Genomic DNA, 16422 nt, shown 5'->3' with positions numbered 1-16422 from the left:
GTTCTACTATAATTACATTTATTCTGCGTGGCTAATTACGAGTGCCCCCTTGCAGAGGCCAGGTTCTTCTCTGTTTCTTCTCGGCTGCTGCGAATCTCTAGGTAGGTCTGCAGGGCCAGCTCCATGTGGCTTCGTTTCTGGGAGTTGTTCCTTATGTAGAACTGTGCAAAGCCGGAAAAAAATAGCACACTCACAACCTGAAGGTCTGCTAAACTCAAGTTTACTACGATACAGTCAAATGAAACAGGTAAACGGTGAACTAATGAATGTAATAAAGTAATTGTCATTCTCATTATTATTCTCACACAAACTTGCACATGAAATCTCATCTTATGAAGCAAGAAATTCATACGAATATATATAAGAAACGTTTCCTTTTGGCTCAGAATAAAGATTCACTAATTATTTAATGACAAATAGGCTGAAATATAGATCTTCGCATGTCATCACCATAAAATGTTGAAAATTTCATAAGCTGTTGGCTAAATAGCTACATGGCAAGGCTACTAAGTTGGCAATCATATGGCCACTAACACTGATGCCTATTGTTGCACTCTACCATTGCCGCCAGCTTTTTGTGGACACAGCATACTGCACTTGACGTAAGCTACGCCGTACAATTGTGCCCATAATAATCTGGCATGAAATTCACAATGCTTCCTTATTGGAAGTGCTCTTTGCAAATGATTTTCCATTCTTGCTAAACATGCGTACAGGATTGGCAGAAATTTGCTCTTGTGAACAATCGCAACATTAAGGAGCTCTTTATGAACACTGATTTTTATAACAATTCCATTTATTTATTTTTTTCGGTGCTCATCATTAGCTCTGGTGAAGTCACAAGGCCACTGTTGCTGAAATCAGGCACTCAGTGTGATGAATGATAACATAAAAGAAATGAAATGCGTTTTACAATTGCATTTTCACTTCCACACGATGCACTACGCTTATGCTGTGCCATCAAACCCAGATTCCCAACCTTGGGACTTCATTCCAGGCAAAAGGGACAAAAGATACAATTTAATTTGAATAAGCAAACTCAGTTTTTTCTTTTAATAATGTTTCCCCCCTCTTCTTGCCTGGGCTACTGTTTCCCGGCTTGCCAGACCCACTTGTTAATCAAACCATGAAACTGGTAGGCATAAATTTCAGAGACATTGAAATCTACCAATTTTTCAAGCAAAGGCAGTGAATGTTGACAGTACTATTTACATAGCCATATCAGCCAATCTGGGGACCTCCAAATTCGGTAGATTCGTTGACTGGGAGTGAAAAAGCCGTTGCCTTTCCTTGCAAAAAAGCACCTACAATTCCACTGGCTACAACGCCACATCACATGTGTGCTTCCCAGAAGATGGGCGGGGGGGAAGGAAACACTTGTCGGCACACCAGGTGTTGCTTGAGGGGAGAGCGCATCTCCACTACGCCACGTCACTCTTGTTCTCGCAAGCCTGTGCATTCCAGCCGGACTACAGGGAAGACGTGATGTGCAGCCATGGCCTGTGTTATCCGCATCTTTCTTGTCTACACGTACTCATGCTTGCATTCTTACTTCGCCTCAGTAGTCGCTATGAAATGAAATTGACGTATAAAAAAACTATTAGCTGCGAAAGCCAGTGGCATGCAGTATTGGCACCGCAGACTGCCTTCAAAGGCAAATTGCTTTCACATTCACAACTCATAACAAGTGCTTAGGTGTCCTCGTCCTTTTTTTCACAGTGGGGCCATGGCCGTTTCTCACAAGGTTTGTGACCATGCCCATGCCATCAGGAGGATTGGTAAAAATTCGGGAACCTCCCGGAAAAATCGGGAGAGTTGGCAGATATGCATATGTCCACTTTGCACAGATCAAGGTTACACCGCTATCAACGAATGCCGGCATTTTTCTTTTGTATAACAGTAATGGAATAACTTTTTTTCCCATGTGCTTCACCAGGTAGGGGCATGGAACTTCTCAAGTTTTTAGCTTCTTACTTTGCCTTTTCTTTTTTTTTTTGAATTCTCATTAGAAGAAATAACAATTCCGCCATTTATCTTTTATTCGGTGAAGCTGTTGTGTAAAATGTCAGCAGAGAGTTTACGTTATTCAGGTATTATTTAAAACTCAATGATGAAATTCTCTACGTTCATGGCAGCAAAACGATTTACTAAATCTAAAATGACATGCTGAGTGCTCAAAGCAAGTACTCATCAGTAGAATAAGCTAATGTGCGTGACTTGTTGCTGCAGGGCAAAGCAAAGAACAAATAGGTGAGAACAGACAGGATTAGCTCTTGGCTATACTGTATTGTTATGAAGTTGCATGCCAAGTATGGCTCACGCTTGATGTCGAAGAGTCAACAATGCACCAACTAGTTTGCTCACCTTGAGGAGTTCAATGTTTTCTGTGTTTTCATCCACTTGTGTGCCATCGGCCGGCGGATGTATGTGATAGAACAGCCTCAGTAGGTGACCAGTGTCTTCGATCCTGGAATTATTTGCAGACAAAGAAAAAGAAGTTTTGTCTGCAGCCATAGTGTACGAAAATACCCTGTCTCAAAAGAAAGCACAGTGAAATAAACATCTGCACGTGGCTACTTTAAACTTGTGTCAGCAGGTGTTCTCTTATAGTAGTCACTGTACGGTGCAGTTCAGTGCTGCATAGAATGCACAAGAGGCTTACCCCAGTACAAAGACCAACACTTGGTAGTGGCTTCTGGGTCTGATATAATACACACAGGAAGAAGCACGCGCTAACGTCTGTAAGCACTTTCACATTGTCAAGTGTGCGGCGCACGGCTTGAGGGTGATGTCTCATCGTGCTGTACGACAGTGAAATAGTGCGTGCAGGCTGTGCTACATGGTCAAATGCACATCCAGTTAATTAAGGGGGCAGACTAGTCTCTGGGACTGAAAAGTGGCAAAAGAATCCATATTTGAGAAATGACTTTTTTTTTCTGCCAGCATTTTTCTATCTGTCTGCAAATTTTCATACTCCAGCGGTAATTTTTTTGTAATGTCATTCTGACTGACCAGATTCTTGTTCCCGCCGAACTTCAGCAGCTGCAAAAAATGGCCAGCCTACTTTGAGGCATCTTTACAAGTTGCCAGCACCTGTGTCTTACGCTCAGCTACCAATTTATGAGTTCCTTGTCAGAAAGAAAGCTTCTATAAACGTTCCAATGGCATAAATAAAAGCCTATATTCACTTATTTGGGCTTTGGCATCTAAGGAACAGCATGTTTCGTTATTTACTGTTGAAAGTGCAGATGTCGAGGCAGTAATGAAGTTCAATTGTGGTAATTTCAGAACCTCATTAGGTATCTTAGTGGGACTCAATCCGAAACCCAGCCTCCTAAGCATCAGATGAATGAGTGAGAAGGACAGGCACCAAGCGGCTGAGTCTAATCTCAAGCATGCTGCAGCCAAGAGTGTCCGGCTGGCACTAAATAAGGGCCACTGCAATGCTAAGCAGCAGTCAAATTATATTTCTGGTGTCTATTGGCGTCCGCATCGCAAATAATGCACATCCTGATGGTTGTTTTTTGAATAAACTGTGTCATTCATTTTTTTTCATTTTTCTCAAAATGCAAATTCATGACTGTTCAATCTTGAGGCCTCTATATCTCTGCAGCTAGGGCAAGTACGAAAATAATTCTTTTTGCAATGGAAACCTATATGTGTGTAGAATATACAAGTATGGGAGCGGAGTTAAGAGCACAAACCTTTTTAATTAATTACTCATCAAAATTGTAACAACCTGCCAACTGCTTTTCAGAATGGAAAGTTCATTCTGCTGCAACATAACTGTGAAAGGCAAAAAAAAAAAAGCTTCTTGCATACTTTCAATCTTTAGTCATTAGTCTATGTTGCCATATTTACATGTCACTTTTAATTAAGCACTTTTTCTATTGAGCCCTTAACAATAGGGGGGTGAACTTCCATTATCTCAGGAACAAGATGAGGTACAGGAAAAGTAATCAAATATTTGAAATCAGCAGAAAAATGCTTCGCATTTAAAAACTGCAGACACCTGTGCAATTTCATCAAGATCACTGAAGAAATAAGTAAAAAAAATGTCTAAGGTGAGTCTGTCCCCTTAAATTAATGTGTTTATCAATGTCATCAATCTTGAGAAGCAATATGCGAAAATTCCCTACGCTTTGCACGCTCCTTGATGCATCTCAAACCCAGCACACTCTATAACATGCAATTCGTGCACTCTGAACAGCAGTGAACTGCACTACGCAACCTTATTGGTTACGACATTGCACTGCTAAGCGCAGGGTTGTGAGCTAGATCCATGGCTGCAGCAGCCGCATTTCGATGGGAGTTAAACACAAAAATTCTGGTGAACTTATACTTAGGTCAAGTTTCTGTCACTTCGTTATAATTTTACTCCTTGGCAAGTGTTCATTTTATTTGTTCCTTGTTCCTTCCTCACCAGACTGGTTTTTGTCAAGCTCTTGAATGCAGAAGAAATCAAAACTATGTGGAAGTAAACCGGCCTGTATGGACACACACTATCTCCCACGAGTCCGTTACGATGTGCCATTTGCAAGACTGTCACAGGTCAGTGTAATGTACAACATCGGCAACAAGTCATTCTAAGCAATGCTGTTAAGATTGGAAAGTGGCATTCAGCATGGCGAACATCCACAGTCAAGTATGGGAATAGACTGTGGATATTTAGCACTGCCAGCATAAATAGAACACACAGTACAACTGCCAGATTACAAATCAAGTGGTCTTGTGTGCTGCTGCTGCTGTGATGGTCTTTCGTGAAGACTACGACAGTGTGGATGCGTGCCGTGGCCCTCTTACATATCCAAACAGTAATGTAAAAATCTGTTGAAGTGGAGGTTGGGGTTGGGTTCACCTCGGCCACTCGTGGAAACCTAAATTTCATTCACAAGAACTGCTGGTTTACAAAAAAAGTAAATCCAGCGGCACGAACACCTCATGCTTCGAATCCTACTCCCAAAGTCGATTGTTGAAAAAAAAATTGTCACGCACGATTTCCTGCCGAAAGCGCATGTCCAACAGAGAAACTTTTTGCATTCTTGAATCGGTGTGGCAATCCTGTTCCTGCTCTAATCAATTAACAAATGGCCACCTGCAGTGAGAGTATACTTTGCTCATTTTTCCACCATGTCACATTGTTTACTGCTGTTCTGATTCAATGCTTCGTTTGACAGCTTCAACCGAAGCTGTGCTATATTGTTCATAGGTATAACAGCATGAACGTAACAAGAAACCAAGAAGACACGAGACAGAGTGCTTTGATGAAATCACATTATCACAACAGAACTTTAATTTGAAGTTTCTAAAGAAATAAAATTATAGCAGAATTTATTCATTCTTGCTATAACCTATTAGATCTATTTCCCCCTTTTTTTTATGAATCTTACCTTTTGGCCTACCAATATTCGTGATTAAAGATTCTCAACCTATTTTCGTGAACAAAGCAAAAAATCTGGAGCTAGGTGATTATGGTATTGAACTGACGAACACGAAAAGAAAGGGACAACACATGCGCTGACCGTAATGATCAACCAACTAGCCCACAAGTACATTTTAAGCGAGCTAGGGGAGTTCTCCTGTCACGGTGGCCAGCCCCTCTCATGGTTGCCTCTGGTAAGAATGCAGGTGACACTCAAGCCACAGTGCTCAGATGCAACTTTCACAGCTGCCGCACCGACATTGGTCATGTCACCAAGCAGGGCGGCGGCAAGTGCTCTGCCACGTCACCTAGTTATAATGCGCGGCCGAGCTCGACCGTGCGTCTTTCTGTGTAGCCATGTCGTGATTGTATCAACACTTAATAAACCTCGATATAGCAAACATGGATATAACGAATTATAGGTTATAAAGAAGTTAATGAAGAATAGTACTCTCATAGATACAGTGTTATGACATACTTTATAACAAATTTTCGGGTATAACAAAGTTATTTTCGAGTCAGATGCGGCTTCGTAATAATGAGGTTTGAGTTTGTGCCTGTGTGATGTGCCGGTCTGCGCCTTTTCTTAGTGATGTGCATCTGTGTCTCAGCAGAGATACATCGCAACCACAAAGTGATACTTCTTGCTAAGAACTCCAAGTGATTAGCTCAGCGCAAGTTAACGTAAATCAAAAACTGATTAGAGGTTATGGGAAGCAGCTGGACAAACTTATTACCTGTAATTGACGGTGTCAAGCCACTCGCGGTCCAAAAACCGAGAGGTATGACGCCCGCAATAAAAAACTAAGGTGTTATGTAAAAGAGAAACATGTAAAGAGGTTTCAAGTGTTTTCGAATGTGCTTCTTCCGGCTCCTTTGACATTTCAAGTGTTTCTTAGTGTAAAATTGCACAGAGGAGGAACACACGCAGAAGAAGACAGTACAATCGCAGTAGACAAAACTGCACTCGTTCTATCAATTTCTTCTTTGTACTTGTGCTCCATGCGCTGCACAGTTTTAAAAGCATTTTTATTGTTCTACCCACTAGCCCCCCAACATGAGAGAGATGGTGGAGCTGCTGCATCACGTGTTGCCCATGTAATGCCAAAGCTGTCTAATATAACATGTAAAGCAGATAGTCTTTATTCAGCCTTCCCTGCAGCAAGTTACCACTCTTTCCGCTCCAAGTTCCATTACCTTTTCCATTTCCACATTTCCATCGAACATAATTATTTCTCCTATGTTCTTTTTTGCCTTCACAGTATGTTTGTACATATGACCGTCTTTAATAACTGTTGGGCTTTATGTCCCATAACAACAAGATGATTATGAAGGACAACATACTGCAGGGCACTAGAAATTTCGACCACCTGTGGTTCTTTAACGTGCACCGAAATCTAAGTACACGTGCCCCTAGCATATCGCCTCCATCTACGTAAATGCGGCGGCGGCTGGGATTCGATTCTGTGACCTCCGGGTCAGCAGTCGAGCACCATAACCACAGACCACCGCAGCAGGTACATATGACCATCCCTATTCATCTCAGTTGCACGCATCCTAATGAGGCAGCCAGAGCTCAGACTACTACTCACATCTCCCTCTGCAACAGGTCGATGAGCAGGTTGTCCACCTTGCCGACGACGGCCAGGTAGAAAGCCATGGGGCCAAAGTGCCGCGTCGACCGCAGCTCTTGGAAGCCACGCTTGGCATCGATGTGGTCGTAAGTGGCGTGCGTAACCTGCATTTAAAGAGCAGGGAAACTGGAGGAGCTTTAAATTACCGCAATTCCGAACACTTCGCCATTAGTTTTTCATCACAAGAGAAACCGTAGCTGGCAAGGCACCAAATGCTTTGTTATACAAACTAAGGATCAGACAAATGTTTTCAGCATGACTTGATATAGCCTCACTGATGGAAATATAATGTGTCATATCATTGGTCAACTCGTCTCTGCAGTTACCGAAAAGGCGGAAGACCTTTAGCGGCACATTGTGGCTTCGACCACACAGAAAGTAAAAAATCGCAGCAAACACTTTTGCAACAAAATGTGATCGCATAATGCACTAACCCATAGGTATTGGACGAGTAACTACAGCTTAAGGGGTTAGCAAATACATCAGGCTCCATTGGACTCGGTTGGGGATCTTTCACAACTATTTTTTCACCATCAGTATGTTTAAAGCAGGTACGTATATTAAGGAGGTTCTACTGTCGCTGCTTGATAATTCGATCATTCGAATGGCTGATCTATTTAAACTGTTTTTACGATTGCATAATAGTTCGGCAGACTAAAAACCACACAGTACAGTAATTTGCACAACTCTTACCCCCCCCCCCCTCCCCCCTAATATCGCACGTCAACCAAACAAACAAAAACCAGCATACCTGCGACCGCATACTACAATGAAAATTTATTTTGCATAAAAACTTTTGAAAATTGAAGCATCTGAAAATAATATTTTTAATATTCAATATTCAGCTCTTTTCTTAATTCCATTCAGCATTCGATTTGCAAGCTACTACTATTCAGTATTTGCACACCCCTAGCAAATACAGACCACAGAGGAATCAGAAAAGTATGTACTACACCAATGCAGCCTTACTGCAGCAGCTTTACATTTTCAAAAGTGGCTGGCAAGGTTAATGAAAAGTTCCACTTATGCGGGATAGGTGTAGTTCACGAGCGAAGTACAAGCGAGCAGAGCTCATCTAACCAGAATTGGTTTTCCTCTTGAGTGTTCAGGACAAGAAGCGCTCGTCTACAGCTTAGATTGCGTTTTGCCCACCACATCGAAGTACTTACTTGATGACCTCAGTTTCTTCTGTGTCAAGAGTGTAATTTTTTGTGAAAACATAGCGTTAGGTGACCACAACACATGCATAGCTGGCCCGTAAACCCGAAAAAAAAGTATTTGATCTCCATCATCTTTCAGTGAAGATGATTCGGATACCAATGTTTGTCATGTGTCCAAGAGTGAAGACGACAGCGATGATGCTGAATTAAGCAATTGTTCTTATGATGATGAGAACATCTCTGAATCGAACATTACGAGTGCTCATCAGTGGATGCAGCTTGATCCTCGGTTTCCATTTTTGGCCGTTCCATGCAAGACTTTCAATCTCATATTGCCAGATAATCTTCTGGAGTACATACAGAAGTTCCTCGACAATGAACCGTTCTCCTCAAGTGGTTGCTTATATGCCATATTGAAAGGATATGACCCGCACCATTTCAAAGTTGCCACAAAGGATGACTCACTAGGTGGCCTATGTTCTGATTGTTATGCGCAAGATACCATATTTTCTCACATATAAGCCGCCCTGCATCCCTAACTTTAACTCTACAAAACGAAAAAAAGAAAATGCATATAACCGCTGAATATAACTTGCACCCCCACTTTTTAAGCACATATTTCCGTTTTTTGGTGCGGGTTACATGCATTCTAGCAGCAAGGATCAGTCTGTGAGGTAGTACTGGCACAAAGGGGGTCTTTCTGTGAAATTTATTGTGACTGAATTAATTTTGGTACTACATATCTCTGTTGGAGTGAGCCTTTAAAGCGTTAACGAGTAAGAATGTGGCGCAATAAAGATGCCAGTTGAGAGCACCACCTCAATTTGTCTCCTAGTATATCGTCCTGATTGTGCAATAATTTATTATTAAGAAATTATTACGCATATTAAGAAATAATATCTTTCTTGGAGAAAAAGTCACAGTTTTGCTGCAATGGCGAAGCAATGAATGCAATAGAAACTAATTGGAAGATCATAGGAAGAATGGCAAGCAGCTCGAAAATTGCTGCGCGCTCCTCAAGCACAAAGGACGAAAAAGAACACACACAGGGTGAGAGCGAACAACTGTCACAGCTCGACACTTGCAGCGTGCTGCTCAAACACAAAACAAGACGCATGAAAAGAATGCACAGGTATGCACAGGATCAGTGCAAACTAACTGTCACAGTTGTTACTTCAATTGGCCCCTACTTTGGCTCTTCTAGCTAGCAGCTCACTCCTTTCGCAAACGCGACCACTGCAGCGATCAGAGTGCCCTCCGTGTGGTTTATAGCTTCAACAAAAACTTTGCGATGAAAGCACAAGACGTACAAACCTCCTCCCTCAAGAGAACATGAGCGACCACACCATGTATGTCAAAGTACAAGTCAAAGGCACACATCCCAACTCGGCGAAACATCAGAGAGTTTTAGAATTGGGGACCTAAGGAGGTGGGGGACCCAAGAAATTTGCGAGCCGCCAGGGTGCAAGCGCAGAACCCAAGCCACTCTTGGGCTCTTGCGCTCGTGTTGTCCCAAGACACAAAAATTGAAAACTAGCTTGGGTCGCCAGGAAGACAACGCTAACGCAGCACGGGCAACGATGCAGCATTGCCCGCGTCTCACATAATTTTAATTTGGCTACGTGTGGCATACTGGCAGGCTTTTGCGGCGCGCGAACATAGGAAAAAAGGACAGAGTAGACAGAAAGAGCGCTTTCACGTGGCATCCCGTGCGTTTGGCGCAATGCAACCTCCATTTGATCCAACTCTCAAACGCCGCAGCTCCTCCGAACACAAGAGCAGCCTACCCAATGCAGCTACTAGCAGAGTGATGGCCTTTAAAGCGCGCCCTCCACGCCACCTTGCAGGTGATAACGAACACACTGAAAAACCTCCAATCTCTGGGTACAGCCAGCGGTAACTGGCGTCTATAAATAGCTCACCATTAGTATGCTGGAGAATGTATACTGCTTGGTGGCATCGTCTAAGGCAGCGTGCTGCGGAGCGAGGGGTCACAGGCTCGAATCCCCGGTTGCACACTTCAGAAAAGTTTTCTTCTGAATTTGTGGCTTTTATATATATTGGCGGCGAGGACATACCGTGGTGCCGTCTACCGGAACCTCTCTGTGACGTGTAAAATGACATCGCATGGTACCGACTGCGCAAAGTGTTCAACGTATCTAGTGATTCAGGCCGTTCAGCCTCGGCTTTTCTTGCTTTGCAAGCGCTGAATGTGTTTTCATTAGCAGCAAAACAACCTAGCGTTTGCCAACAAAGGTTTTTTAGCTAGCCAACGTGCGGTCATCGTTGCCGTCGGCACCATGGATGCCGAACAGCACTCCGGTAAAAGGTGAGTTGTTATGAAATTCACCAAGTAGTCTGTAACTCGAAGCATTCTCACATCTCGGGTAAATTATTTTTACGGAGGCAAGCGCGACTTCGCAAACCTCTCTCTCGCTATTGCGCGGAAGGTGCGCGGCCGAGAGGGAACGTTCCGATCTGCGTGGACTGCCGCGCGCGATTCACGGCAACACCTCGCCCTATTTTTCAGCGTGTAATCGAATCGCCGAGTGCAAACGATGCTTTGACATTCTTTATTAAGTTCACGTGACCGTTCATAAAGTTAGGCATGAGCTCTTTTGCCGCAATAACAGTACTGTTCACAACAACCATGGTTTGTGCGGCTTGCCACTTTCACCTGCATTATTTCCGCTCGATGATTTATGAAAGATACATTTTAATAAGTGGAACTTCAACCACGCATATTTTTGTCTCCTTAATCCACACTTCCACTACATGTGCTTCTCCACGCAAGGTGTATTGACTTATGTGATATCATGCAAGCACGTTGCAATCCCTGTATGCATCGGTCGCTCAAATATTAATCAGAATTACCGTATCTCGTTTTCAGTGACTCTGGCGGTCTCTGGAGTTCGTGGACTAGCAGCTCAGCATATCACATCACGGCTGCCAACAGAAGGGAAGACAGGGTATGTGGGTGACCACGATCGAATAGCTATGCAAAAGAACAGCATCAGGACAGAATCACTCTCGCCGCCCTTGTGCTGCAAACAGCTGGAATAAGCCTTGCAGCCTGGTGCGAATAAACGTCGTAAATTCCTATGTGTACAGCTCCGGAAAGTTCCACGTCGTACTCACCGAACATTTTAGTTCCAGCACACTACACAAAATCTTCGCGAAAATGCTCGCTACACACGCGATAATGAAGGGTAGGTTGCTTGCCCAATCTTAGCTTTATCAACCATGCATCTCGCTGCTTCTTGGCTTTGGGGTATGCATGGAGACTCACACAAGACTCGGTCAAATACGTTCGGCACCGGGACACAGAGCAATAAACCATTCTGAAGCGAAAAACAGAACTTCAACCTTGGGGGTGAGATGCAGCGAGCAGTGTTGGCGTGGCTTTCGACGGCAAAGGCGAGTCACGCAATGTCGTTTAACATGTCATAGCGATAGCAGCGCTGGTCTCTCCTGTGGTGGCCCTCGAGGCCAATATACATACATTTAGATACACGGGACATGATGACGACGTCAAAAACCAGCCGAGAGTGCCCATGTAATTGCTATCGAAAAAAAAAAAGAACACTCACCCTGATGTAATTGGCATCGTCGGGCTCAAACTGAATACAGGCCCTGTCCAACACAAACCGATACCACTGCTTGTCTAAGACATCCTGCGAGGAACAGTAAAGAGACAAACAGAAGAAATATCATCATATATATGTTGACACTGCAAGCACTCACCAAACAAGTTTACTCAAAATTTAGTGCCTCAAAAATTTTCATCAAAATACACCACACTGAAATTGCCCTTCGTTCCTGTCTTTTTTCCAATTTTCACCCTATCACCTGCCCCTTTCAAACCTGCTGAATAGAACGATGTTTTGTGAACTCACCTAGACATATTTTTTAGTAAAGGCCAACAGAAATTGTCAAAATCAAGTAAAGAATGAAGGAAATTGAGTTAACTAAAGCCTTCATTGCACTTGTACTTTAAATCCAGTAAATCTCTAACCTGATTTCGAACAAAGATCTTTATGAGCAGGACACTCTCGCAAGCTTTGTTGGTTTTTACAAATTGGCTGGCACTTCTGAAGGTGATGTACTTTTCAGGCAGTCTCGTGGCTGGCAAAAGCAGAGAATGGTTATTTCTACATTGCTGCACACGGAGTGGGCTAGCTCACTCTCACGAAAAGTGAACAAACCTAACTAGTAGTATTAGGCTTCAACAGCTCATGTCATATAGTGAAAGATAACTGATAATCTTGTTGCAATTGGGAAAACTAATTATATTGTAGGGATAATTGGTAAGGTGCAGTATCTTCTGGTATAGATACTGCTCACTGCTGTAAGCAGTAGTATCTTCAACAAAGAGCAACCATTTCTGAGGACAACAGCACAACTAACCCAGAGTTGTTACTATGGCTTCTCCATTAACGGTGGTAATGTTTTTAAAATCACTCAAGAAATTGCAAAATTATGTGCGTTGAAGACATAAACACAACACATACTAATTGGCTAGCATCATTTCACAGAGAAGAAATTTACTGATATTTTTTAACACTCTAAGAAAAGAATCGGGTATTTGGGGAGTATTCCTGCCACAAAACAATAACCGTCCTCTGGCTTGCTCGCGTTTCCTTTCTTGAAAACCCGGCTCTCGTCACTTTTCTATCAAGAATGCTATGTCACGCTGATAATGTGCATGCCATTCGTGACCGGGAAGTGCCCGGACCGTGGTGATAGCGCGAGAAAAGTATGCGAGGTAGATGACGATTATAGTTGTGTGGCAGAAATACTCCCAAAATACTCTATCTTTTCTTAGGGTGTACACAGACCCTGAACACAGCTTCGATAATAGATAAGTGCCAAATCCAGCAAATGGGTGTGGCAATTTCTACCAATTTCCAATTGGTGGCAATTTTCCACCAATAAAAAGCAGCCTGTCAAATCACATTAAGAAAGTACACAGTCGTCACTGCTACCATCCCTCAACTCTCCCAGAAACCATGACCAAGTGCACCAGCTTTTCACTTCGTGCTACTCAAGCCTTTGTGTTTACACCACATGTCACAGTGGAATCCTGAGACAAGTTCCAAATGTGTTATACTACAATCAATGTGGATATACAAGAACAGCTTTTAAGTGGACTTGAACAATCACCTGTAAATAACCAGGCTCAAACATCTTGGGCATGTAGAAGGACTTGTGCTTATTAGTAAAGTAGGTCTGCAGCATGCGTTCCCTCTCCTCCCAGTTGGCGGTGCGTAGTACACCCTCGGGTTCTCGTACGACAATCAGGCGCTCCTGTAAATATACGCGAATGTATGCCACACATGGTCCCGCTCTAATCCATTATGTTCGTGGATGATGTCAACAGGACAAACATAGCAGCTGGAGTGCTAGAGTATCACATTTCAATCCTGTAGTCAATCTGCAAGGCCTCTAAACTCAGCTGTCTCACAGAGAAAAAGGTTACGCTGAGGCTTCTGTGCCAAAGGGATAGAATGCAAGGTACTAACATAACGCAAAAATGAGGCAGCTGTGCTTAACACAGATGAGGATGTGATGAAACATCATATGGTAAAAGGGCAGCAGATATTCACAAGCTTAAAAACATGCACTTGCAAGAAACAAAAATGAAATGAATGTGTTGATACCAATATGGTACCCCTTTGTTCAAAGCAACAGCAAAGGGTAAGGGCTGAGCTTTATCAATTAAAGCTAAGTCTCCTGTACAGTGCAGCCCACTGCTGAAAGGGTAAGCTCTACTGTTCAGCTCCCATTTTACTGGTGCTCTAAATGCAAGTGCTAGTATAAATTGTGTTAGTGCACCATACAGCTCCGTAGAGAAATTGGTGAACCAAGGGCCGGGAGACATTTGAAGTCATCTGAGTATAAAGACTGCATGCTCTTCAGGATTTAGCAGCACTGTTGACTGCTACTGTAATTATAGTGGCATCCTGATCTACTGAATTAACAGCTTTAGTTAATGCCTGCCTGGATGCCAAGGGGTGCCTGAGACACCAACGCAAGATGTTTCATTAAACATACCCGGTCTTTGTAGCCATAAGAAATGTCGGTGAAGATGTATGAGCTACTAGTGAAGCCCTGAATTTCAGGATCCTTGGAAAGTACTTTCTCGCACGGTTTGCGTTCTCGAAGCACTGGTGGCATCTGCAGCTTTTGCCGGGCACGATGGTGGGCATCTTGTAGTTCCTGTGAGTGGTACACAGGGAAGAAGGAACAAGGTACAGTGGGCACACGTGTAAGGTGCAATTAGAATACTTTCACAATGCATTATCTACATTATCCTATTTAACACTAAATCTTAACTACCAACACCCTGCACATGTATGCAACCACGTGTAGCCATGAAGTCACATGTCACCACTGTCGTTTCATGTTTTCATGTTCGCACAAGGTTGTTAAAGAGCTTTGAAATTGAGTGACAGCATGAGTCGTGTGATCGAGTATAAGTGCTCACTGCTATGAGGAAGACTATAGGACACTACACTAATCAAATAATGTTCAGAGTGAAATGTAACTGAAAACGGGAGTGACGCACTGCGTGAGTTACAGTAAATTTCGATAAGATATGGCTGAGCAATTTTGGCACAGATGGCTGAAAAAAAAAAAAATCGGTAAGAATATTAATAAGTGTGTTTCTGATGTATAACGAGTCAATAACACAACTTTATGAGGCACGTCGCAGTAGGGGAAGCCGGATCAATGCTAACCATCCTGGGCTTTCTCTCGCATGCACTTAAATTTAGGAACACGCAATGTATTGTCATTTTTCTCGCGACCCTTCATCGCAGCAGTCAAGATCGAACATGCGACCTCTATCTACCTCAAAAGTGCAGCTCTAAATGATTCAAAAATACATTTAGGCGCACTGCCGTGGTTCATTCCAAGCTTTCTTCAATTAAGAGTGCAGACGCAGGACAGTTCACAAGTGTGTAGCGTACGGAGAACTAATACAGAAAGTAACATTCCTTTGCAACTGTGTCCAAAAATCAGTACGTTGCTCAAGATACGGCGGCAACAGTTCAAAGAGGTTCACTGTCTGTCTACTATAATTAGCGAAACCCGTGACAGTGCGAAGCGGAACTTGAACGTACCTGCTCAAGTTGTTCATCGGTGAGGAACTTGTAGCGCGGCGTGTTCAACGGCACAGGAATTGGTGCGAAGACTTTATCGATGTCAAAACCCGCAAGCTTTTGAAGAAAGTTCTGCACTTTAGGGCTGATGAACAAGGCCTCGATGTCTATTTTATCGGCACACTTGTAAGGATCGGTTCCGCCTGTAAAGCATGAGAGAGAAGACACGCAAACGGTTTCATTCACGATCTGCGTTTTCGGATCGCAAGCGCGAAAGCTTTCTTTTAGCGCTGTGGATCGCACTTTAGGTTAAGCAGAATGTTAACCAACTTGTGTTTGCGCATGTCCTTTTAGCATGAAGCGTCCAAGACTTTGCGTTAGTAGCCGGCTGTCGTAATAAATGCTTCCACCGCGAAACGAAAGAGCATGTTTTCGACGCCATGGTTGACGCCATATTTGATGCACCACTTGGATATGACTTGGATTGAATAACGTACGCCGTACGCGATCCATCGAAAGCCAAACATGCCGAAACCGAAACCACGCAAACGGCCTTTCGGCCGCTTGTGTGGTTTTCGTGATGTCAGTTGACGAGGACTACATTCACAAACACTTTTCGTGGATTATGTGCGAGATAAAATTAAAGCACAGGCTTGCTCATACGCATTGTAGAAGGTAATGCTACTAATCACTGGTGGTCGCATGTACTTGCGCATCTGAGCACATGAAAAGTGAGTGAGTGAGTGAGTGAGTGAGTGAGTGAGTGAGTGAGTGAGTGAGTGAGTGAGTGAGTGAGTGAGTGAGTGAGTGAGTGAGTGAGTGAGTGAGTGAGTGAGTGAGTGAGTGAGTGAGTGAGTGAGTGAGTGAGTGAGTGAGTGAGTGAGCGAGCGAGTGAATAAACGCTTATTTGGTCCAGCAAAGCGCGATTAATCGCGCACCCGGCTAATACCACGACGGGATCGACAGGTCTAGCCTGCCGGCCCGATCACGGGTGCGCTGGACGGCCAGGATTTGGTCCTCATAGACGGGACTTCGTAGGAGTGCGTCCCACTCTTCCTTGGTGAACTTCGGGCCCAACGACCCGCACTCCCAGAGCATGTGAG

The 16422-nt window shown here is 43.5% G+C and overlaps 1 protein-coding gene across 1 annotated transcript; it reads right to left on the bottom strand.

The window, feature by feature from the left end:
* LOC119390162 (28S ribosomal protein S22, mitochondrial) lies at window positions 1-15783 on the bottom strand. The gene is made up of 8 exons (XM_037657727.2): window positions 15650-15783; window positions 15341-15522; window positions 14271-14435; window positions 13380-13523; window positions 11807-11890; window positions 7015-7160; window positions 2365-2467; window positions 1-161 (listed from the first exon to the last, which is right to left on the bottom strand). The coding sequence occupies exons 1-8, from the start codon at window positions 15771-15773 to the stop codon at window positions 36-38; spliced, it is 1074 nt and encodes a 357-aa protein (XP_037513655.1). The 5' UTR covers window positions 15774-15783; the 3' UTR covers window positions 1-35.
* Between the last annotated feature and the right edge of the window lie 639 nt (window positions 15784-16422).

This window comes from Rhipicephalus sanguineus, chromosome 4, assembly GCF_013339695.2.
Source record: "Rhipicephalus sanguineus isolate Rsan-2018 chromosome 4, BIME_Rsan_1.4, whole genome shotgun sequence".
Lineage (NCBI taxonomy): Eukaryota > Metazoa > Arthropoda > Arachnida > Ixodida > Ixodidae > Rhipicephalus > Rhipicephalus sanguineus.
This window is presented reverse-complemented; position numbering and strand designations above follow the sequence as displayed.